The sequence below is a fragment of the Pelobates fuscus genome, chromosome 1 (assembly GCF_036172605.1).
Source record: "Pelobates fuscus isolate aPelFus1 chromosome 1, aPelFus1.pri, whole genome shotgun sequence".
NCBI classification, from domain to species: domain Eukaryota; kingdom Metazoa; phylum Chordata; class Amphibia; order Anura; family Pelobatidae; genus Pelobates; species Pelobates fuscus.
This window is the reverse complement of record NC_086317.1, coordinates 237,105,327-237,132,254: the sequence shown is the minus strand read 5'-3', so window position 1 is coordinate 237,132,254 and position 26,928 is coordinate 237,105,327. Positions and strand designations below refer to the sequence as shown.

General features: G+C 42.7%; 1 protein-coding gene across 1 annotated transcript in view; it reads left to right on the top strand.

Annotated features, from left to right (window-relative positions):
• DHX40 (DEAH-box helicase 40) overlaps positions 1 to 26,928 on the top strand; it is a 90,229-nt gene that overhangs the window by 29,204 nt on the left and 34,097 nt on the right. The window contains exon 11 of the mRNA XM_063444515.1: positions 5,851 to 6,008. Within this exon, the coding sequence (XP_063300585.1) occupies positions 5,851 to 6,008 (158 nt within the window). The remainder of the gene's footprint in view (positions 1 to 5,850; positions 6,009 to 26,928) is intronic.

Below are 26,928 nucleotides of genomic sequence, written 5' to 3'. Positions count from 1 at the left end.
GCCACATATGTTATCAACTAAGGAGTGCCATTTCTAGACAAACAAAAAGATTCCTGTAAGTCCTGGTATTATATAAGATAAGAGGTTCCCTATTTCATGTTTTCCAAAATTGAACCTGTTTCAGGGTCTAAGTAGGTGTGGATCTTGACAAATACCTTTTAGTAGCATATGTGTTAATTCAGGAAAGACATGGACACTTTCTAGTAAACCTATCCCACATATAAAGAGGATATTTAAGGATGATCGTAAATTAACCATAGAGGGTCTCTGAGTAGAAAGAGTTTTGAAAATTAAGCTAATCTTCAATAGGGCAACCAAACATTGATACATTTTCCCTTAACAGGAGGAACAAAAAGAAGAATGCATTGTACCATTTGTGTCAGTGGCTGCAGTGTGTTTAAAGGGACACTATAGTCACCTGAACAACTTTAGCTTAATGAAGCAGTTTTGGTGTATAGAACATGCCCCTGCAGCCTCACTGCTCAATCCTCTGCCATTTAGGAGTTAAATCCCTTTTGTTTATGAACCCTAGTCACACCTTCCTGCATGTGACTTGCACAGCCTTCCATAAACACTTTCTGTAAAGAGAGTCCTATTTAGGCTCTCTTTATTGCAAGTTCTGTTTAATTAATATTTTCTTATCCCCTGCTATGTTAATAGCTTGCTAGACCCTGCAAGAGCCTCCTGTATGTGATTTAAAGTTCAATTTAGAGATTGCGGTACAATTATTATAGTTTTTTTTCATGCAGGCTCTGTCAATCATAGCCAGGGGAGGTGTGGCTAGGGCTGCGTGAACAGAAACAAAGTGATTTAACTCCTAAATGACAGTGAATTGATCAGTGAAATTGCAGGGGAATGATCTATACACTAAAACTGCTTTATTTAGCTAAAGTAATTTAGGTGACTATAGTGTTCCTTTAATCTGGTTTTGATCCATTACCTAAAGGTTGTCTTTACCTTTTGGATTTGGTTTTGATTTTTTAACAATGGGAAACAAATAAATAAATATCAACATTTCTGTAGAAGACAGGAAAAAAAACTACATCACTTCAAAAAACATACCGTATATACTCGAGTATAAGCATTTTTTGTGCTGAAAAACCCCAACTCGGCTTATACTCGAGTCATAGTCTGTATTATGGCAATTTGCATTGCCATAATACAGACTGGGGGAGAGGGGGGCTGGCAGAGCTGTACTTACCTTTCCTGCAGCTCCTGTCAGCTCCCTCCTCCTCCGCGCCGTCCGTTCAGCACCTCGTCAGCTCCCAGTGTAAGTCTCGCGAGAGCCGCGGCTCTCGCGAGACTTACACTGGGAGCTGACAGAGGGAGCTGCACAGACCGCGCGGAGGAGGAGAGAGCTGACAGGAGCTGCAGGAAAGGTAAGTACAGCTCTGCCAGCCCCCCTCTCCCCCCCCACTGAACTACCAATGACACTGGACCACCAGGGAAGGAGCCCCCCTCCCTGCTATGTATCAAGCAGGGAGGGGGGACGAAAAAAATAATAATAATTAAATAATTAAATACCCACCCCCACCAACACATACACAAACACACACTGCATCACACACACTCACACTTCATTCATATACACACACTGCACTCACACACACTGCACTCACACACACTGCACTCACACACACTGCATTCATACACACACTGCACTCACACACACTGCATTCATACACACACTGCATTCATACACACACTGCATTCATACACACACTGCATTCATACACACACTGCACTCACACACACTGCACTCACACACACTGCATCACACACACTCACACTTCATTCATATACACACACTGCACTCACACACACTGCACTCACACACACTGCACTCACACACACTGCACTCATACACACACACACTGCATTCATTATATACACACGCTGGAAATAAATATTCAATTAATATATACGCACACACACTGCACTCATACACATACACACACACTGCACTCATACACGCACTGCATTCACACACTGCACTCATACACGCACTGCACTCATACACGCACTGCACTCATACACGCACTGCACTCATACGCACACACTGCATTCATTATATACACACACTGTAAATAATTTAATATATTAATTATTATTATTTTAATTTTTTTTATATTATTTTTTATTTTTGTATTATTATTTAATTATTATTATTTTTTTCGTCCCCCCTCCCTGCTTGATACATAGCAGGGAGGGGGGCTCCTTCCCTGGTGGTCCAGTGTCATTGGTAGTTCAGTGGGGGGGGAGAGGGGGGCTGGCAGAGCTGTACTTACCTTTCCTGCAGCTCCTGTCAGCTCCCTCCTCCTCCGTGCCGTCCGTTCAGCACCTCGTCAGCTCCCAGTGTAAGTCTCGCGAGAGCCGCGGCTCTCGCGAGACTTACACTGGGAGCTGACAGAGGGAGCTGCACAGACCGCGCGGAGGAGGAGAGAGCTGACAGGAGCTGCAGGAAAGGTAAGTACAGCTCTGCCAGCCCCCCTCTCCCCCCCACTGAACTACCAATGACACTGGACCACCAGGGAAGGAGCCCCCCTCCCTGCTATGTATCAAGCAGGGAGGGGGGACGAAAAAAATAATAATAATTAAATAATAATACAAAAATAAAAAATAATATAAAAAAAAATAAAATAATAATAATTAATATATTAAATACCCACCCCCACCAACACATACACAAACACACACTGCATCACACACACTCACACTTCATTCATATACACACACTGCACTCACACACACTGCACTCACACACACTGCACTCACACACACTGCACTCACACACACTGCACTCACACACACTGCATTCATACACACACTGCACTCACACACACTGCATTCATACACACACTGCACTCGCACACACTGCATTCATACACACACTGCACTCACACACACTGCATTCATACACACACTGCATTCATACACACACTGCATTCATACACACACTGCATTCATACACACACTGCACTCACACACACTGCACTCACACACACTGCACTCACACACACTGCACTCACACACACTGCACTCACACACACACACTGCACTCACACACACTGCATCACACACACTCACACTTCATTCATATACACACACTGCACTCACACACACTGCACTCACACACACTGCACTCACACACACTGCACTCATACACACACACACTGCATTCATTATATACACACGCTGGAAATAAATATTCAATTAATATATACGCACACACACTGCACTCATACACATACACACACACTGCACTCATACACGCACTGCATTCATACACGCACTGCACTCATACACGCACTGCACTCATACACGCACTGCACTCATACGCACACACTGCATTCATTATATACACACACTGTAAATAAATATTCAATTAATATAATTTTTTTAGGATCTAATTTTATTTAGAAATTTACCAGTAGCTGCTGCATTTCCCACCCTAGTCTTATACTTGAGTCAATAAGTTTTCCCAGTTTTTTGGGGCAAAATTAGGGGCCTCGGCTTATATTCGGGTCGGCTTATACTCGAGTATATACGGTACATTATGTGTGATGTCTGGTCCAGTATACACAAAAGTTTGTTCTATTTAGAAGTTGGCAGTGAATTTATTTTGTACGGTTGCTCAGTATTGAAATTTGTTGCTATAGGATTCCCTACATTGTAACCTCATAAATAGTCTAGCCCAGTAAAAATAGCACACTGGTAAATAAACACTAAAGCATTAAGAATCCTAATTTACTAACCTCTCTGCAGTGTCATGGAACAAGCATGGCTGCTTCCATGACGGTCCAATCCAATAATCCTCATAGAGCAGCATTGAGGACCTATTGCGCATGTGCAGCGAGCACTGCACGCTCATTCAACAGCATTGAATTAATGCTTTTCTATGGTGGCTTCTGCATCACATGTCCGAGATTTAGTTAGTCAGTGCTGCAAAGGTGCCTCTAGTAGCTGTCAGTATGACATTAGAGCCTGCTTGTCGCGGGATAGAGGGGGCAGAGCTTTGACACAGCACCAATGGAAGTCGGTGCTGGATAAGGTAAAGAAATAAAGTGTTTTTAACCCTTTATTTACCGGGTGGGGGGAGAGGCTCTGAGGGAGGGGGGGAGGCAGGGGAATGATAGTGCCAGGAATACAGCTTTTTATAGTATCCCTTTAACCCTCAATGTAAACATTGCAATTTCTAAGTTTAAAACTAAAGGACCACTGCACCCAGACCACTTCATTGAGATGAAGGGGCCTGGGTGACTTTAGTGGTCCTGTAACTTTCACAGAATATTTAATTATTGTTGTTTTTTTTTTTATTTTTTATAAGTACGTCAATGCCATGTACATTTCTTCATTTCATGAAACAATACCTGATTCGAATCAATTTTGAAACAGTATAGTTTTGCCTATGGAAACACTGTCATTGTCTATACTTACTGTGTGTTACTGGGCATGTGCAACATGAACACAACACTGAGTAGAATGTCATGGCTAGGCTCCAAAGATAACATTTTCTGGCTAACCATGGAAACCTTAACCTCTGGGTTATCTTCTCTGCTTAGCTGATTTTTTTTTTCTTTTTTGTATGACCTTGCCTAGAATGTTTAGCCTCTCTCCCTAGGAAGCTCCATGTACGTTCTGCCCCCTCTTGTCTGTGGGTACCCTGGAGGACTCTGATGCTTAGTGTCACCAGGAAAAAGATTTTGCATATCTCCTTTTCCTCTTCATTTCTTTATGCTATCTCAGGATCTCCCCCTAGACCCCAAGCCCTCTGAAGTTTTCCTTTTGAACCACATGTTGATAGCCATACTTTTAGTACTTTGCACCATTTTTTCAGAATTCAACAAGACTTTGATAAATCTCCCTCAATATGTTGTTTCACAGAAATTGCATTGCCATATTTCATAGGCATTATAAAATGACAGTAGGTATCAATAAATATTTCCTAATATGGATCTGCTAGGAATACTTAAAATAAAAATGGATTTAACTTTGTATTTGATTTTAACTCATTCTCTTCATATAAAATAAGTATTTGTAAAGTAGATTATTTGGGGGGGGGGGGGGGGGGGTGGGGAAGGGTTTATCAGACTGATAATTGACATTTTACATAGTAAACTTTCTGAACGACAATGTTCCAGGCCAGGGGCATACCTAAACCACCAGTTCAGCTGAGAAATTGATGTGTTTGGTATGTGGAATCACAGACTCATGATGCATGCAGGCTGACAAATGTAAAAAAATGAAAGTTTCACTGTGAGAACTTGCAGTTGTGCAATCACTAAGATTGTTTGACCCTGTTCGCCCCTTAAATTCACACACACGACTAAAGGAATGATTATGTGGAAATAAAATAATGCATAAAATTCATATGCATGGTAGGCAATATTTTTTAAAACTTAACATTAAATAAGAACGCACACAATAAACAAAGACACAGGATTTATCTTTTTTTTTAATCTGTTGGGCAAAGCCTGTGGTATTTTATTTTTTCATAAGAAGAGCATACAAATAAACAACAAATTTACTTTATCATTTAAATAAACCATTTTAAACACTTATCTTTTTACCCATTTCAAATAGCCAGTCAGTCCATTAATAACCTGACTGCCCCTAAAAATATATTACACATTATTACTGTGTAACATCAGTACGGTGTACAGTGTTTTACATTATTAATTAAAATCAACGTTAAAAAGAAGAAAAAAAATATTTAAAGCATCTACCTTCAACTGTTGGTAATGAAATATTTTATTATGTGTAATTTAATTTTATTGCCACTACTCATAGCTAGTGTGTTGCACTGAAGTGATAAAGTCTCTGTTTTTTTTTTTTTGTTTTTTTTTTAAGGAGTGGAAATGTAACTCAACTGGGGAAGTTCATAATTGAGTTCCCGTTGGCCCCCAACCTTGCTTGTGCGGTGATAAAAGCCATATCTATGGGTTGTGAAGATCTTTTGCTTCCCGTTGCAGCAATGCTATCAGTTGAACATGTCTTTATCCTTTCAGGTAACATCTGTATGACAATTGTTTTATTTATTAATTTAATAAAATAAATAAGCTTTAATAGCAGAGACATGAGGTACAAAAAAAATAAAGTGGGGTGGGGGGAGGATGGAAACTGTAAATCAAAATTTTTGAAGAGTATAGGAAAAAGAGGATCAATGAGACTTGCAGTTCTCTAGAACGTATTGATCTCACAGGACCCATTTAATAGACAAAATGTAGGTAGCAACAAATAAACTGTAAATAAACCTTTTGTGTGACTCACAGGTCACTTTACATTTTACAAATATCTGTCAAAGTTGTAGGCCAGAACCCCACCAGTAGTATATAGACACGGCAAGCGTCAATATTAGACCTTTAATGACTGTGTAGGTAGGAATGCAAGTTAAGTCTAAGATCTTCAGGAAAGCATGGGAACTGGTGCACCTCCTTGTAGTCCGAGGTAGAAGCCTGCAACCTGTGCCAGACCTGCTTATATATATATATTGTATGCATGCTTATATACAGGGTTATTCGCTTAAGTGCTTTTCAAATTCAAGGGAAAAGTCAGCTATGCTTCTAGTTTGGCTGCTTTGGCCTTAAATGTGAAATTCACTTTGAAATCTTACTTTAGGGATTAACCCTGAAAGTGTTTTGCAGGGGGGGTAATACATTTATATTTCAAAGGTTCTATTTTTTTCCCCCAAAGTTGACAATTTTTTATAACATTTTCAGTCATCAATAGTAAGAGACATTGTAACACAAATAAACATTTTAAGGCATAACACACAAAAGCATAGACAATCCGTTCTAGACTACTCTTCCCAACTTTCTCTAGCTGAGGGGGCATTCCTCCTTATGTCGGTGAGGTGAGCATTTGTGTGATGTATGCAGTGTAAAAGTCAGAACCGGTGTTGGACACTCCATTTGGTGTAGAACCTTGTGCAGTTGGCATGTTAGGACTACCCACAATGGCCTAAACATTAAAAGTAAACAGAGCACATAAAAGCATATATTCTGCAATTACATATGTAAGTACAGATGCATAGGTATCTCCAAAAACAGAAGCGTGAAACCAAAAGAAAACTACAAAAATTAAATGTGCCAAAATGATGGCCAAGCACTGATAAACAGTGCAGTGGGGTTTGAAGCATATAGCTTCTTTCTTAGATGGAGACTCTGCTGTGTCAGCCCCAAAGAAATGTGGTTCGTGGTGGTGACCCTAGGAACAGGATGGCACAGTTACGGTGCCAAATGTAATTTATTTAACCCCTTAAGGACACATGACGTGTCTGACACGTCATGATTCCCTTTTATTCCAGAAGTTTGGTCCTTAAGGGGTTAAACCATCAGTACTATAGTATTTAGCTGTTAGTGCCTATAGAACAGGACATTTCAAATCCTATACATATTGCAGACAAAGTGAAAGGAAAACAAATGTAGAAATGATAAAGTTAGTAATTAGGTGTGTTTTTTTGTTTGTTTGTTTTTTTACCCCTTTTGTTGTGGGTACACCTGTGGGGCACACAGTTTTACGAAACTATGAAATATCTATGTAATGCAATATCTCTAGTGTGGTGGTGGTGTCAGAGTGGTAGGGTATAGTATGGAGGTACTTGCAGTTCCCAGAAGACGGAATTATGGCGGTCTCCGGGTTCTCATGGTCGGTGTTCGCTGCCTCCTCGCTCTCTTACATTTGAGGGAGAGTCGCGCTCGTTCAAGTTATTTTTTTAGGTGATGCTGACACTTCCATGCCCCAGCTTTGCAGGATTTGTGCTCCTTCCTCAGGTGTAGAGATTGTTGTGATTTCGCCTCCTCGTTGTAAGAGAAGTTTTACAGGGTATCCCCATCGGTAAGCCAAGTGGTTGGTGCGCAGCAGCTCAGTGACGTGCTGAAATGATTTGCACTTTTTAAGGTGCAATGCCGAAACATTAACGAATATAAAGACTCCCATGTACTGCTCCAGTAAGTCTCTTCTTGTTCTGCTGCCTCGTAGTACTGCTTCTGTAGCATGGACGTAAGACGTATCAGAAGGAATTTGGGTCTTGCGGTTTGGTGTATGCTATCGAGCAGTATCCCCTCTTGTGGTAGGTTCAGTGCCAAAAACTTTAGGATGCCATTGACATAAGCTGTTAGCTCATTTAAGCCCACAGTTTCAGCAATACCTCTGAAACACAGGTTTTTAGGTGGGCACGATTCTACATGTCTGCCAACTTCATTTCAAAATGGTCCACTTGGGTGAACAGGCCCCTCAACTTTAGTTGCCAGATTGTTGTGGGCCTCTGTGTAGTCCGCAATTTTGTACTCAATGTTGGAGGTCCTTGCTCCCAGGTCTTGGTGGTCTTTTTTCAGTTCCCCGATGGAGCTCTGCAGTGTGTAGAGTGTTTTTGCAGACATATCGTGCAGCAGGTCTGCATAACGCTTTGAGTAATCAGGGGGTCGATAGCTGGAGATCTCTGAGTATTTTCAATTAGATATGAATCTGTATTTGTAGTTGCATCTTATGGGGGACTTAGAATCCGCAGTGAGTGGTTGCCATTGAGTGGAGCTCCTGCTGCATATCAACTATTTGGATGAACTATCTGTTATTGCCGTGATATGTTGACGGCAATTTACTCACCATAGTTCCTGTATGAGCCTGGGACTTTCCCGATGCTTTTATTCTCCCTGACAGGCAAATAAGCATGATTAAGGTCTGGGGCCTACATAGCCTCTCAGCTGGCTAGAGTTGCATGACTTATTCCTGGATCACCTCTCTAGCGCCTATTCTTCCCACTGTCGAGATGTGACCACCAGGCACCTGACATACACTAATCGAGGAGAAAATCCAAAAAGCTGCAAGTGGGGGCATGTAAAGGCACACAAGTTATTGGCACATGTTACATTGTAACGCAGCCCACAAGATGGCAGTGTAGGCAGAATAGGAAGCCTATTCCTCCAGCTCGGAGCCTAACTCAGAGGACCAGATTATAGAGATGCAGACCCCTGTGCCCACACCACCGGTACTGGCAAAAGGTAGTACACAAGCACCGGCTACAAAGCAGGACATAAAAAAACTTGCTGCAGGATATCAAAAAGCTTTTTGCAGCAGACCTAGAGTTGGTAAAAGTCAATGTCCAAGTGGTGATATATAAATGTCAGGCAACTGAGGAAGATATTATTGTCTGTTGTGCCTAATCATTAAATTCATGAAGCACCAATATCCAAAAATTAATAATCAATACCTAATAAGGTTTATAGCGATATTGGCGGGCACACAACCCAGTTTGGATAGAGTACATTGAGTTATAGGAAAGAGAAATCCCACAGAGACCAAGTTGAATATAAGAATTCACACTACACTTTATTATCCACAAAGGGATCTAAGCAAAGTAAGTTTTATTCTCCTTTAAGTAGTTGCATGCATTTACTTCAAACAGCTTAGTATCTAGATATATCAGCTTAAGTATACATCACCATTAGAGAAGCTTGGTTGTCTCCTTGCCACACGACTGGGGGGAACTCAGGCAGTCACTCGGAGAGACCCTCTCTTCTGGGAACAGCAGAAACCAGTAACAAGCGTCCACATTACAGGTGGGTAGTTCTCCAAGTGAGCACAAGATTCCCTTAGTTTTATATACCTGTCTTCAAGGACAGTCAGTAGTTCCTTACAGTGCAGCCCAGCAAAAGACCTTGATACAAGCAGCTGGATGGACCTGGCAGTTGGCCAGACTGTTCAGGACCACCAGAACATATGCCAAGTCTTGTGCGGTTAATTATCGCTTATCTACAAGCTTTCTTTGTACTGTTCTAGAGATGGCAACATAAGTTTTTGATGGCAACATAAGTTTCTCAAACTGCTGAAGTGCTGTGTCAGCTTAGTAAAGAGCTGTAGTGCTGTGTCAGCTCTTAATAGCTGTGGCATAAAGCCTTCAAGCCTGCATCTAGTAATTGTGGCCTTCAAGCCTGCATCTACTAATATGTGCTATGTGTGCTTATATGCTTACCGGTGCCATCTTAACTATCTATGAATGTTTGAGTTGCTCAATAGTGATCAATCAATCATACTTAATTAATATGGAATATTATCACATTGTCTTACGCCAAGTTGTATTCACTGTGTGAGACACTCTGAAACAAGTCCAGACATTACAGTCTGCCCTTGCCTTACAGGCGGATTTGTTGGATGACCGGACTCCGTCACATCAGATGAACTGCCTCACTGTTTAAGGTGCTTATTCACTGCTCTTCTACTCTCTACACAGGCAAACAGAATAGTGTTTGACAGATTCTATTGCATACAAATTTTCCAAAGCACCCTCCGCAGCCTCCCATGATGTCATCATCTGGTGTCACTCACTCCGTGATAGAAACCATATCAAGATAGCTATGCATGGCAAGACAACATAAGCATTTGAATTCTCATAACTCATAAAGCTTTTTCCAAGGCCTGTACAGGGCCACTTTTCAGTTGAGGACTTCTCTGGGGTCAGTCACTCGTCATATACAAGAAGCCTTGACCGTAAATAGAGATGGTTCCATACTGCAATTGTCCTCTCATTCTGCGGCCAGGCTTTACTCCATGCTCTGCTATCCTGCATGAGTGGATCCTGGGACAGTTACCCCATTTGTCCCAAGAGGAAAACAAGGACTGTCTTCAGTGATCTAAGCACTCCCACTGCTTATTTTTTATCTAATCATATGTTTTATAGTTATCTTTTTTTTTTCTACTTTTTCCTGTTTGACATTCATGCTCAATACCTATTTTCATTCTGGCATGAGGACATATTGGCTTTAATGTACTCTCCCCCAGCAAACCCCCTTGGTTAAGGGTTACTTCAACCAGTTGAGTTGATCCTATTTCTGCAATACCTTTTACTCATGTCTTTAAAGGAACACTATATAGTGTCAGGAACACAAACATGTATTCCACCATCTAGCCCTTGTACGCCCACCCTCTTACCCACTTGCTATCCTAAATAGAGTAAAATCTCACTTGTATTCAAGTCTGGAGCTGCTATCCCTGACCCTGATATGCCTGCTGTCTGCTGACATTATTTGAAGTGGTTGCCTGAGCCAATCACAATGCTTCTCCATAGGATTGACTGAGACTGTCAAGGGGGCAGATTAGGGGCAGAACCCGCTCAAGCCAAGCACAGCCCTGGCCAATCAGCATCCCCTCATAGAGATAAATTGAATCAATGCATCTCTATGAGGAAAGTTATGTGTCTGCATGCAGAGGGTGGAGACACTGAATGGCACTTTTAGTAGCCATGTGATGAGTGGCCAGTGGAGTTATCACTAGGCTGTAATGTAAACACTTCATTTTCTCTGAAAAGACAGTGTTAACTGCAAAAAAACTGAAGGTAACGATTATACTCACCAGAACAAATACAATAAGCTGTAGTTGTTCTGGTGACTATAGTGTCCCTTTAAGTAATCACCAGACTACTGTTCACTCAGCGCACTTAAAGATATTTGTGGCGAAACCAACCTCGCCACTATGTTCTGGAGAAGCCTGGTTGCCCGCCTGCTTCCCCAGGATTATGACCCCCATGTAAAAACCTTTATTTCTCCCGACTTGTTCGTGCCTTTTTGCCCGGGCGTTCTGTAATTTGATTCTACCGAACCAACAGATGAATGACCGGACCACCTGGGTAAGGAGTGTGCCAGCAATTTACCTCCCTGAAGCTGCGGTTAACCGCAGCTTAATTGTTGAACGCTGGGTGGCCGTTGTTCGTATAGCCGAACACGTGGCAGCGGCCATCTTAAACAGACAAATGCTTAGCGGTGTTCGTCGACGATTCCCTGGAACTGGAAACGGCTATGACTTTCACATGAACAGCGCTGAAACCGCTGACCTCCCTTCTACTGTCTCATTTGTTTATTGTTATTTATCTCCAGGATAGAGAGGAGGGATTTTAATGTGCATGTGGGAGTGTTTACTGTTAAACTGTTTCTATTGGTCAACGTAAAATTTGTGTCCCAGTTTCCCACCAGGTCCCTTATGGGAGTGTCCACCTGGTGGGAGACCTGCATAAATTCTGGGCAGGTAACCCAGATTAAACAGATTACCTGCGGACCAACGATACAGAGCCTCGTCTCGTACTTGGGGGGGTTATTCGTATGATTTTACTATTGCCTGTTCGGGAGTGTAAAACTTTCTTATGGTTTTCCCCTTATCTGATTTGTGTACCTGTGCTCAGGGTGTTGGGCACCTTCTGTTAGGGTAGGTAGGACTATCTGGTTATAACCTGGGAGACTCTGTCCCCTAAGTGCCCTGGGTTCCTGTATTTATTAGAGTCTTCCCCATGTGTGTTTTGTGTCTAGGGATCCTTATTTTGGGGGGGGGGGGGGGGGAACGTGGGGATTAGTCGTATCGACCTAGCTGTCAGTTTTGTGCGTTCCTTTTATGCATTTATATTTTCGATATATGTTCGCTGGGCCATGTTCCTAGCAATTCGCTAGGTTTCTCCTATGTCCTGCGGTCTCCCTCTCCACGTCTCTGCCGTCTAATAGTATGTGTTTGTTATTGCTTTCATCTAGTTTGCAATTTTTTTGGTGGTCATTGTTCGAGTAGTATGCAGTGGTCGCGTTTGTGGCCTTTTCTAGTTGTTGTGTGTTTGCCTATGTGGATTCCTTGCTCGTGGAGATAGTCGGAACCTTTTGTTTGTTCGATCTAGTGTTGGTGCGGTTGACTCCTGGTTTTATTTCCTGTGTCGATCAGTGTGTGTCAGTGGGTATCTGTACCTCTATCTATACATGTGGTGTTGGCGGATCGTGGGGCCATGTCAGTTGTGGTGTCCCAAGTTTCCCCTGTTGTGTTATTGCTTTGTGTCCTCCTTTGTCTGCGGCGGCTCTCCACATTTCTGGGTGAATTCCCCTTTTGTGCATCATTTAACCCCACGTGTCACCTCCTGAGCCCCAGCGATATCGTGGATTTTGCTCGTCTCCAGCTCCACAGCGGTATCAAGGGTGTCGTCCCTACTTGTGTCTTGCTCTGGATCGTGTTTGTGTGTTGCCTCTGGTTGGGTCGGTGTGGGGGGGAAGGGGGGAGGACATATAGGGGCAGTTGGGGTGGGGGGGCAGTGAGGCTGAGGAGTGCAGGTTGCCCTCCTGGCGTGCCCGGGTCCCCCGCCCCCCCTCTTCTGTGTGAACACTACTGTGTGTCTACTTGCGCCTCGTCTCCTACACTATATATAATAGCCACGGTCTCCAGATTTCCGTGTATCTTAATCTTTTCTTATATACTTATTCTATAACAACATTTGCTTGACTCTTGTACTACTTTGTATTGCATTGTGCATTCCCCTCAATAAGACAATTATTGACAAATAAAATTGTATCTATCACATATGAATACCTATACATTACTGTAAAGTGTGAAGGACAACCCCTTACTGTTTGTTGCAGTCATATGAATTGCCTGACTTGCATTTAAACTTGGTTTTAGGTGAACGTGATGTTTCTCTCCCCAATGTTCCATTGCTTATCATCTTGGAAATGTGTGCCATGCAGATTTCTACTGTTTTTAACGTTGGTGTTATATGAGAATAAGATCATTTCAAATGCACCCAAGTTGGTAACATGAACCCAGACCAATCTCTAGTGTCACGCTGTGTATCATGCTACAGCCTCGCATGTACAGCTCGGGAGAGGGAAATATCAATAAATCATTGGATGGCAGCTTGTAATCAGATATACTAATGAAAGCTCTCACTCAGTATGTTGTGAAACTGATCTAAAGAAGTAACCAGTACTTTTGTCTTATATCTCATCCTGAATTGGTTAGCAGCTTCTGTATACATCGGCTAAACCTTTAAACATGTTTTAGGAAACACCCAATACATATTTTGTATTAGTCACTGTACCTTATCAGTAATGGCTGTGGTGAGAAATTCTGTCATCATTAATAGAACATACCTAATGGGTTGTGTAGGTTGTTTACCTAGCACACTATGCCCAGTTTAGGTTCTATATGACATCTGCAAAAATATTAACCAACTCTACAACCAATCTGCTTGAATGTAGGAACATAGTTTTTAAGTGGTGTCTGATGAATATATGACATACAGATGCTTTTAAAGAGGTTGTATTGTATCAGTCATATATCAATATACAGTGTGTGGGTGCCAGTCATTTTGCCAATAAACCCTAAGCAGGATAAATGTAACTGGGGTTTTAAGATCTTATATCCTCTTGCTAAACATTAGCACATCATGCTGCTGAATATATATTGAGCAAGTGCCGATATACTTTTACTAATAGTGTTGCTTGTCAACATTACAGAAACACTGTTGTGATGTTAGTAGTCAACATAACCTTTCCCTGTATTGCATTTGCAAGATGTTTCTGTTATTCAAGTAAATGTATGATTAACTATAGTCAAAGCTGTGTGCTGTGTGGTTAAAGTGGTTATGCATATTTATTAATATGTCTAGCTATGTTGTTAATCTTTGAACTCAGACATTTTGAAAACTGTTTAATTTTCTCCTCCCCACTTGATCAACTTGCTTCAATGTACTCGTATTGCAGGCACATAGTTAAGTGATGCTTTAGTGGTATTTGCTTTCATACATATACCTAATACGTTTTAAAATGTACATTTAAAAATTTTAAGCAGGCAATTCTAACCTCCCTCTTCCATTAACAAAATAGAAATACATTGTGTTAGGACACTTGTTTAGAAATTAATGTATTTAAAAAAATAACACAATATCTAAACCTAGCTTTATTTTCTGTGCTGTGCACATTAAGTATACCATACTTATGTAGCAAACACCATACAAAATGAGAGGCAGGACAGCAAGCTGCTGTTTTGGAAATAGTCTTTTAACCAGCTAAATTACAGAAGTTTGTAACCGTGCAATTCATGTTGGGACTACCCAAGTGTGGCAGTGAGGAATATACTGTATAAATAATTGCATCACAATAAAGAGTAGGTATAATAGGAGCCAAACGTGTGATGCTCCAGCCAGCAATATGAAGGATCAAGTTAGAAGATTAGCAAGCCACTGTGGTAATATTGGAGGAACATATCTTCATCTCTGATGGGACTGCCTCAGAGGCTAAATGATTTTTTTGTGAATCCTAATGAGCCTAACTGGTGTCAAATACCATCTAAACAGAGTTTTATATTCTTACTCATTATGGGTCAAACATATAGTCATGGAGGAGATTGCATGAAGTCCATCTCCCGTGCCAACAAATAGAAAAGAGCTCATGAATTGGAGTTGGAGGGGAATCTTTAAAAAAACTTTGGAGCTAAATATATTGAAATGGGTAATCTGTTCTGAGATTGATGAAGATAGTAAGATTCATTTTAGTGAAAAAGATTGTATATTGAGTTTGGACATTATCTTCAAGCCATGATAAGTAATGAGGTCATATCTGGTGAGGAGGATTTATTGCATACAATAGATGTGTTGTATATGTCCTAGCTGGGTAGCTTGATGATCATGGGGGGATCCCACAAGTTTAGTAGGAGTATGTAGGAGTTTATTCACTAAACTCTTTTATAGTAAATTTAAATTCGGCAACATCTCGGCTTAAAATAGCTGATCTAAAAACATTATCCAATTTACTGTATAGCTACTGCTTGACTATTTTAACCTGAATTTTGCCATTCAGATTGCAATTTGGTATTCAGTGCATAAACCCAAAAGAGTTTTGTTTCACCCGGGGTTTCTTCTCATGCCATTCACAATTCTCTATTTTAGGCTACAGTACTTTAAAGGGACTCTATAGTCACCTGAACAACTTTAGCTTAATGAAGCAGTTTTGGTGTATAGAACATGCCCCTGCAGCCTCACTGCTCAATCCTCTGCCATTTCGGAGTTAAATCCCTTTGTTTATGAACCCTAGTCACACCTCCCTGCATGTGACTTGCACAGCCTTCCATAAACACTTCCTGTAAAGAGAGCCCTATTTAGGCTCTCTTTATTGCAAGTTCTGTTTAATTAAGATTTTCTTATCCCCTGCTATGTTAATAGCTTGCTAGACCCTGCAAGAGCCTCCTGTATGTGATTAAAGTTAGAAACATAGAAACATAGAAACATAGAATGTGACGGCAGATAAGAACCATTCGGCCCATCTAGTCTGCCCAGTTTTCTAAATACTTTCATTAGTCCCTGGCATTATCTTATAGTTAGGATAGCCTTATGCCTATCCCACGCATGCTTAAACTCCTTTACTGTGTTAACCTCTACCACTTCAGCTGGAAGGCTATTCCATGCATCCACTACCCTCTCAGTAAAGTAATACTTCCTGATATTATTTTTAAACCTTTGTCCCTCTAATTTAAGACACTGTCCTCTGGTTGTGGTAGTTTTTCTTCTTTTAAATATAGTCTCCTCCTTTACTGTGTTGATTCCCTTTATGTATTTATATGTTTCTATCATATCCCCCCTGTCTCGTCTTTCCTCCAAGCTATACATGTTAAGATCCTTTAACCTTTCCTGGTAAGAAAAAGTAACTTTCTGTATTTTAAAGTGTTTTATGTCTTTCTGTAACCATGTGGTTAATGGAGTCTGCTTCTAGCCCTGGATAATTGGATTACTTTCCTCTTTGTCTCCAGGATAGAGGCCTATGTAAAACCTGTTGTGAGGAACTGACTCTGCTGGGTTTCGAACCCTGGTTTACATGCTGCTAAACCTCTTCCTTACCACTACACCAGCCTGCCTTTTTTTTTTTTTTTTATAAGTTCAATTTAGAGATTGAGATACAATTATTTAAGGTAAATTACATCTGTTTGAAAGTGAAACCAGTTTTCTTTTTCATGCAGGCTCTGTCAATCATAGCCAAGGGAGGTGTGGCTAGGGATGCATAAACAAAAACAAAGTGATTTAACTCCTAAATGACAGTGAATTGAGCAGTGAAATTGCAGGGGAATGATCTATACACTAAAACTGCTTTATTTAGCTAAAGTAATTTAGGTGACTATAGTGTTCCTTTAAGGTCAGCAATTGACAAAGAAATGAAAATGACTCAGTAGAAATTGAGAAAATGTGGCAACAAATAAACTTTAACCAGAGCAACCCTGAAAAATGTAATTTATGCCAGGATTATAAGTCTTATAATTGTTGTCTTAAAGGTAAGGTGTATTGAGGTAAGGTAATTGAGGACATATGCCGTAGTGAGATCCGCTAGAAGGTTAATGCCTTCAGAAAGTATGTGAAACTAATTAAAATGAAAAGTTGAAGATCACCTTGATTCCTTCAAGTTCAGGTAAAAAAAATCTCTGAGACCGAGAGGGATATTTCTCTAAACCCTACATGCTTATTAACCATTAATAGGGAAAACATGGAGTGGGCAGCAGCATTGTAACATAGCTGTGTGATACAAAAGCGAATACAAATACACTAAAATAAGTCCTGCGCTCAGACTCCCACTACTCCTGGGCGGCAGCAATGACCATAGTACACATTAGCCGCAATACATACAATAAAAACCAAAGAAGTTACTTGTGCACTATCCCAAATCGCTATGTATATTTAAAAACTGGAGGTTTTTAGTATCACTCCAATAGCCATTAGTGACTCATTAGAAATTTTTTTAACTGAAGCTGAAGGAAGCAACATTAATTGTTGGTGTAGGACTCATCTACAAGATTTGCTTTGATGTGATACTAAAAACTGTTTGACAGAAGAGGCGGCCGCTCTCACCTTAAGCAACATTGCGCCCTCATAGACATACTCCACACACCCAAATCCCCCTCCAGAGTTATCCCAGTCTCCAATGGCCTGCACCACATACCTATGTCGCATTCTGAAGACTGCTACTGCATCAGCTTTGACATTGACTTGATTCCCTGAAATTGGAGAGGCATTATCACCCATGGGCACGGCCTTAACCATAAACAGAAGAGGCTGTTTGTGGTTAAGTGTGTGTAAAGTGGTGTGGTTTGTGGTGTACTATGTGTATCTAGGGTCTGCAGTGTGTGTGTATCAATGAGCTGTAGTGCGTGTGTATGTATACAGGGGTTGTAGTGTCTGTAGTGTATAGGGGTGAGTTGTGTATGTGTGTAGGGATGAAATATGTGGGTGGAGTATACTGTATGTGGGGGGTGTACTGTCTGTGAGCGTGTACCGTAGCGTTAGTATTTTTATTTTAATATTTTTTGTAAAAAATATTATTATTCCTCCCTCCCTGTTCTTACCTTTCAGGGAGGGAGGCACTCAGATCCCTGGTGGTCCAGAGTGCTGCCTATCCATAAGATTGGAGGTATCTCTCTTGGAGTTCCGGCACTTACACTTAATGCCAGAGTGTTGACTAGGGTTATCAAAGCTGCCAACATTTTGAAAACAAATTCCAGGGACACTGATTCAATGGACTAATTTCTCTGGAAATCACATATATTAAGTAACACTAGTTAACTTAATATATACCTCAAATGAGCTTTTTAAGAAATGTATGGACTCCTTGACACACACTCTCATACTTACACCCACTGAAACACACACACAGACTGTCACGCTAACTTTTGTTGCCGAGGTCCATCAGATGGAGAGGGACCCTTCTCACAGATCCTCTCACCTCCTCAGCAGTTTGGACGCCGGCCGTTGTAGCCCCACCCCCTTTTATGACGCGGCTCATGCATGCTGACAATGTGACACTAATGACGTCATTGCCCGGTCAAAATTGACTGTTTTGGAGGCGTGGCTATGGAATTAAAGCCACAGAATATAAAAAGGCTTCATAGGGCAAGGATCATTGCCCTATTTTGGTTCCCAATAGTGCTTGTGTATTCTGTGTATTTCTGGTTTATTGATCTCGGCTATTCTGACTATTCTCCATTCTGTAATCCTGTGACTTGGCTATTGGTTTTATCTTCCCTGATTTCTGGTTTCCCTGACTCTGTCTGTCCCTGACCATTCTATAGCTATCAAACATAAAAGCCCGGCCACTCTAAGGATCGTTATACGTTGTTATATCTATTATCATATACACTTTGCGTGCTGGGTCACTAGGTATTGTGACATTACAGCTGGCCCAATGGACCCTACAGGTGTAAGTCCTCAAGGGGCCTCTTATGATAATAGATTCGAGGAAATGAACCAACGTATGGACCAAATTGCCTTTGCCTTGCAGACATTGATGACACGTCCATCAACTCTGCAAATGGAAGGGATATCTCCACTGGCTAATCCTGTGGTTACTGGGTTAGAAGTTGCACCTTATGGTTCCACTGCACATGTGACTTCACCATTAGGTTACAGTGGAGCGCCTGATGCTTGACGCAGTTTTCTTAAACAAGATAAGCATCCATTTTGAGTTACAACCCAGAGCCTATCTCCCAGCCAAAATAGGTTTTAGAATTACCTTATTAATCGATAAGACATTGATTTGGGCTAATCCCTTGTGGTAGAACGATAACCCTCTAGTTTATAATTATGTCACCTTTATCTAAGCCTTTAGGTAGGAAAACATTTGATCCTCCAGGTAGGAAAACTAACGCTGCCAGAACGCTTCTTTGCCTTAAACAGGGTAATAGATCCTTGGTTAAATATGTGTTAGAATTCAGGTCCTTTGTTACAAAAGTAGGTTGGAATAATCAAGCTTATGTAGATGTGTTTCTTTACGGCCTTTCTGACGGTGTTCAAGACGAAGTTGCCACCAGAGAGCTTCCTACAAATCTGAGGAACTTATCACCTATGTGTCATATATGTCCCATATAGACTAACATCTACGACATAGAATGAACACTAGAAAAAGACCTAGAAGAACTTCTAGAAGATTAGCGCCATCCTTCAACTCTGCAGATTCTATGGCTTTAACACTATCTGAACCTGTGCAATTGGGGGTAATTAGGTTAACCGAAGCAGAAAGACAATACAGGAGAAGAGAAGGCCTCTGTATATGTACTACGTTAAAAAGGACATCTTCGCTTAACCTGTCCTAGTAGGCCAGAAAACCCCCGCCCCTAAGTTCCTCTGGAGGACAGACCTTGGGTGTTTCTACCATGTTTTCCAAAAACACAGACAAAAATTATAGGCTTCTTATTCCCATTACCATAGTCTGGGGAAAGAATATACTACATACTACGGCACTATTAGATGTAGGGGCAGCTCAAAGTTTTGTGGATATAACATTTGCCAGTAGTCATTCTATTCCTTCAAGACTGAGGAATACACCTTTGGCTGTTGAGGCCATAGATGGAAGACCACTTCAAATTCCTATGATTTCACAGAAAACTAAACCCTTACAAATGAATGTAGCGATTCTGCCTAAAGAAAAAACACAATCTTTCTGTTTACTGGGAGAAGAGAGAGGTTATGTCCTGGAGTAAAGAATGTGTTCAGGGATGTATTACCAAAGTAAAATCCATTCTACTGATGAATGTTCATACTATGCTACCTCTATCCACTGTGATACCTTAACTGTACAGAGAGGTTAAAGAAGTGTTTGACAAGGGTAAAGCAGAGTCTTTACCGCCCCATAGAACCTATGATTGTGCCATCAAATTATTGCCAGGCGCTATGTCACGAGAGGCACTGTATATCCCTTGTCTGCTAAAGAAAACTTGGAAGAATACATACATAAAAGAAATTAAGAAAGGGTTTATCAGGAAGTCTGCATCACCAGCTGGGGATCGGATCTAAGGCCTGGAATCGACTATAGAGGTCTTAACAGGATTACTGTGAGAAACGCTTGTCCTATACCAGATAACAGAGCTCTCTGATAGATTAAAAGGTGCTACGATTTTAACCAAATTGGATCCTAGAGAAGCTTACAATTTAGTCAGAATAAGAAAGGGAAATGAATGGAAGACCGCTTTTAACACCCATTATGGGCATTACGAGTATGCTCCTGCTGTCTTCCAGGATATAATTATTGATGTACTAAGGGACTTCTCACATGACTGTGCTATTATCTATCTTGATGACATTTTGATTAATTCCAAAGATAAAGAATCGCATCATGTACATCTTAAGAAGGTACTGAACAGATGACTACAGAATGGTTTATACTGTTAACTAGAAAAGTGTCTTTTTGATCAAATTCAAATCGCTTTTCTTGGGTACATCATATCTGATAAAGGGTTTTCTATTAATTCAGCACAACTAAAATATATCTCACAATGCCTACAAAGGTTAAAAGTCTTTTCTAATTATTATAGGAGATTTCTTAAAGGTTTCTCATCTATAATAGCGCTTGTGTATCCGGTGTATTTCTGGTTTATCGATCTTGACTATTCTGACTATTCCCCACTCTGTAATCCTGTGACTTGGCTATAAGTTTTCGCTTCCCTGATTTCCGGTTTCCATGACTTGGCTTGCCCATGTCCATTCTATATCTATCAAAAGTAAAAGCCCGGCCACTCTAAGGACTGGTATATGTTGTTACATCTATTATCATTTACACTCTGTGTGTTGCATTGCGTAGCTGGCGGTTGTCAGGCCTGTTGCCAGGTAAATGCTCTTCTGAAACTCCTTATTACCAATACACACTAACACGTACACACATAGACTGACCCACACACCGATACACACCCTGGCTGACCCATACAGACACAAACGAACACATACTTACTCAAAAACATAAAACGGGGTATTTTGTATTCAGAAAATGTAGCTGAACCCAATATGGGGTTTACGTACAGTAGTAACCAACAAATAAATGTGTGTATAAAATAATAGAACTCTCTGCAATTTTACTACAATATTTAGCAGAGATTGGCAGTTAAATGGCTAAGTACAAAAGTTTCAAAATACTGTTAGGTGAATATCCTTTGATGTCTATTTTAATAAATATATACTTTTTGTGTGGCAATTTTGTTGTCTGTGATGGCTATTAAACTTAGAAGAGAAGCATACCAGATTCTAAAATTGTGTCACATTGAAATTGTATTTGACTCCTTGTATTTGCAGCCAGTAACGATAAAAAATAAACTGAATTTGGGTGGCGGGGCCAGACCGCCATATTGACTAGTTGCATGCAAGAACTGCTCCTGATGGCTTTGCCTTTGTCAGCTGATAATAAACGGATAATACACTCTCCTGGTGCCTGAAAGCTGAGATTTAATGTGACTGCTGGTGTCGCTACAGAAGACTTCGTAGCTTGTGACCTATTCGAGCGCAAGGTGAGGTGGACTTTTGCCCCCTTACCTTCTTGCGAACTCCTGCACACTGGTTCATCGACAGAACATCTTGCTGGTCCTCACTGGAGGGATCCAACTCTAAGTGAGGCTAATCCTACACTGGGATTCCTGTGTCCTGATCATAAAATGGCCGCCGAACAGGCCCTTTCAAAATCAACCACGCTGCTGGGTTTGCAGAGCGACTCATTTGTGACAGCATTTGACGGCCTCTGCTCTCGATTTTGGGCCACACTGCTCCAGTGCAAAGTAGCCTTGGTTAAAATACCACAGCAGAAGGAAGACTCACAACACGGTATTCAACTCTGGCCCCCGCAACCACTTTCCTAGCCCTCATGCATAGAGAAAGAGACCTCCATATCACAGTCCAACACCCAAGAGGGTTAAGCGCCAACATGGGAGATGCTTGGTAGGCCTACCTTGGGACCCCGATATCGGTTCACAAAAGAGTCAGATCCGTGGACTCAGGAGGCGGGCTAGTACAATGACCTGGGGCTGGTGGAGCGACATATGGTGGGGATGTCTCTTAACACACCTAGACAAGCTGGAGGTTGGGGTCGACTGAAGGATCATTCGATAGGGCTACATTGCACACAAGCATTAAATTGTCCTGTACTGCTAGCAGCAGGTCTCTACCGACTTCCCTACAATTTGTTGATGTTGGCCTCCAGTGGCTTTATTCTTTTTCCTTTCTTTATGTCCTTACACGTTTGTTTATCAGATTTATTTTGCCTTCCCAGGAATCATTCTCTCCCTCAGTTCGGGCCTGTAACTTTTGTGGGGTTTTCATGTGTTTTGAAGGTACTTTTGGGGTGTTTGTAAATTGTATGTTTTTCTGTGCCTGAAGATAATTGAGTTTGTACAGTTCCTGACTCAATTATCTCCCAGGCACAGGGGAGGGATTACCCTGTTTTGTGTGGGAGTGCCATGGGCGTGTTTTCTGTGTCCTTGTACTGCATAAAAGTCTGCATTAAACAGGTCATCTTACCCCTTCATGAAGTCTAGGCTCATGTTTGGGGGATTGGGAGCTAGATTCACACTTATAATCACTATGGCCCTTGGGACTTGGAAGATTCTTCATGGATGTACTCAGCTGGAGTACTGGGATCCATTACACTGGTGGCAAGCGGTGGGATTCGTCTCCCGAATGGATGTCCAGAACTGAAAGGAAGGTGAATGGCTAAGCGATATGAACAACTTAAGTGAAAAACACTAAAGGATTTACTGGAAGCTCGAGGCAGACTGGCAAGTAACAAAACAAAAGCCACATTAATTGCCGAATTGATACAGAGCGACAGAGCCAGTAACATGGAAATGGAGCACCTGGAGGAAACAGAATTTCAAAAGGATGTGAGATGGAGGCTCAGTATTTTGGGGCCTAATCCATCGCAGGACATTATCATGCAGGTCATGGCGCAAGCAGCGGAGGTGCAGAGAGCTTGGGATTCAAGAGTACTTGCAAGACTTTGAGCGTCAGTGTGCTTTGGAAGGACTGGAAAAGACTAAGTGGGCTGCAGTCCTCCGTAGCCAAGCAGCCGAGGCTTACAGAGCGGTACCTGATGAGGAGATACAGGATTATGAGAAGGTAAAAGAGATATTGTTGGCCAGATATGCGATTACACCAGAGGCATATCGGAGAAAATTTCGGGGCCTCAGAAAGAAGAGACTCCTATGCCGAATGGGCATTCCGTATGCACCGCGCTGCACGAAACTGGATGCCAGGCGACCACTTTAGCAGATGCCCTGTAATTACTACTGTTGGAGCAGTTCTTTGATTATACACCACAAGAAATCAGAGATTGGGTCAGAGACCGCAAGCCCCGGATCATGGAGGATGCCGCCCGATTGGCCGACGAATTTCACGAGGGCAGACGGGCCAACAGCAGAAGAGCACCACCGGGTAATCATCCTTCTACCTACACCACATCCCCCACGCTAATGCATCAAGGTCCACCAACTAACCCCCCACCTGCAACAAACATATATCGGAAACAAGCACTGATGTGCTACGGGTGCAACCAAATGGGGCACATCAAAACGAATTGCCCACAGTGCATTCAGGACAAATGGGTTCGACAACCAGCACCACTGACAAAAGCGGCGGCACATTGAGTCCAGGACTATATAGAGAACAGCAGGGGATAAGCAGTTATACCTCTAACCCCAACCCAGCCGAACACTGGCCTATTTTCCACATAGTTAACCCAGTACAAGCGGCAGGAGACAACCGGGCTCACCACAGGCAATTGGTATGGCTGAATGGGCAAGAGGCCAGGGGGCTGAGAGACACAGGAGTGACACTGACCCCGGTACAGCCACACAGGGTCAAACCGGACCAACATACTGGGCGTACGGTGGTCGGAGGTGCCATCCACAAATTACCCACTGCCAGGGTTCACATTGATTGGGGCACCGTCGCTAAGTTCCCTAGAAGTGGGAATCATGCCCAACTTACTGCCGGAAGTGCTTCTGGGGAATGATTTAGGTGCCTTGATGTCCCAATTTGTCCCCACGACCCTGGAGGGGGCGCTACCTGTGACTTCCCGACAGCAGACGTGAGCGATGTACTCCTCACCCTCTACGGACACCCAGGTAGGCACTAATACCCCGGCCCTTAATCCCGATTCCTACTGGGGCACTCCACAGAACTTTGGGAAAGATCAGAGGGAGGATCCCACCGTAGCGGGTTATAGGCGGGAGGACGAGATACTTGGAGCAGGAACGGTTCCAATGGGAGAATGGGCTATTATACCAGGTGACCACAGGAACCGGGGTGGGGGCAAGCCAAGTGGCCAAGAGACAGCTAGTGGTACCCCGGAAATATCGGGATGAGCTATTAAGGATCAGCCAAGATATTCCCCTCGCTGGCCACTTAGGTATCAGAAAATCTATGGACCGGTTGACACAGGCATTCTTCTGGCCTGGTGTCACCCGGAACGTACAACAGTATTTCAGGACTTGTGATGTATGTCAGAAGGTAGGGAAGAGAGGAGACCACCCTATGGCCAAACTTAGGCCTTTACCTTTTATAGAGGAACCCTTCTTCCTGTAGCGGTACTTACCCTCTCCAGTGGCCGGCCGGGGTCCTCTGTTGGCACCGCGCGCGGTCCTGCTGTTGCACGAGCCGCGCGCGGCTCCTCCGACGGCAATACTAGAAATGCAGGCAGTGACCGCGAGAAGCAGTCACTAGTCCCGCCTGACTCTAAGAGCGCGCCGCGTGTCTCGGGAGCGCTCTTAAAGGGACAGTGGGAGCCGAAATCTGAAACGGTCTCCCATTGGCCCCTGTCATGCCACATTCCCCATGCACTCACGTTTAAGGGGCGTGGATATGACAGGGGCCAATCAAATTAAATGTTAGGGTCTTTATACTCACCTTCCCTTAGTACCTTGCCCTATCGTGGTTTCTATTTCAGTTTCCTTTAGCGCTTGTTCTGTTCAGTTGTGTTCCTTCGTACTTGACCTTGGCTTTGTTTCAGACTCTGTTTATCTCTTGATCCCTATCTGTTCTGTTTGCCGGCTTACTGTCTACTGTGTACCAGACCTTGGCTTGTCCTGTTTACGCTGTCTCTTTGTGCCCTTGACCTCGAATCGTTCCTGACTCTTACTCTGACTCTGTATTTCTCTCCTTTACGTCGAGTCCGGCCATTCTAAGGTCCGGTAGACGTATCTCTGCTCTGTGTTGTCATAGTTGAGCTGAATCCTGCGAGTTGGGGTATATTACCGTTACACTTCCGGGTAGCTGTAGATCTGGTGGGACCCCTCAGTAAGCCTAGTCCCTCGGGCAAGAAGTATATCCTTTCTTTGGTGGACTATGCTACTCGGGACCTGGCAGCTGTGGCACTCTCCAATATCTCCGAAGAGACAGTAGCAGATGCGCAGTACAGGTATTCACTCGGGTATGGTATCCCCAGGAAATCGTATCTGATCAGGGGACCCAGTTTACGGCGACCATTACCCAACAGCTCTGGCAGTGTTGCGGGGTAAAACCCATTTTAAGCTCCCCCTATCACCCCAGACAAAAGGACTCTGTGAACGGTTCAATGGCACCCTTAAACAGATGTTACGAACATTTGCGGAGTCCTGTCGGAATTGGGAAATGTTTCCTCCCCATCTATTGTTCGCGTACTGGGAAGTACCCCAGGAGTCGACCGGATTCTCCCCCTTTGAGTTATTGTATGGGAGAGAGGCCGGGGACCCCTGGACCTTGTACAGGAACATTGTGCCCTATGTTCTGGAACTGCGAGACCGGCTGCAGGCTCCAACTGAGTCCGTTCAAGAGAGCTTGCAGACGGCTCAGCAGCGTTAGAAACGGTAGTACGACCAGGGGGCTAGAGACTGCATCTTAGAGATAGGGCAAAAAGTGCTAGTACTTAGGCTCGCTAAAACCGACAAGCTCGAAGCCGTCTGGCAGGGCCCCTTAAGGTAGTTGTAAGGATCAGTGACACCACCTATATAATGTTGAAGTGTTCAGATAAAAGGATCAGAAAGTCCTTTCATGTGAACATGCGGAAGCCTTATCTAGAGAGAACTGAGGAGGTGTCCGCCGTGTGCGCGCCTGCCTTTGAGGACAACGATGGGCTTCCCTTGCCCGATATGCTTCCGACCACCCCAGTGGGGATAGAGGAAGTCAGCTTAGGGGCTGAAAGACAGCCAGCCTGCTGAGGGAATTTGGCGATATGTTTTCTGCCCTACCAGGGCGCACAATGCTGGCAGTACACCGCATGGAAACCCCAGGTCAGGCACCCCTCCAGCAGCAAACATATCACATCCCTGTAACCTTTAGGTAGAGCATGCACAAAGCGGTTCAGGACATGCTAGGGTTAAGAGTAATAGAATCCTCTCAAAGTCCTTGGGCTTCCCCAGTAGTTT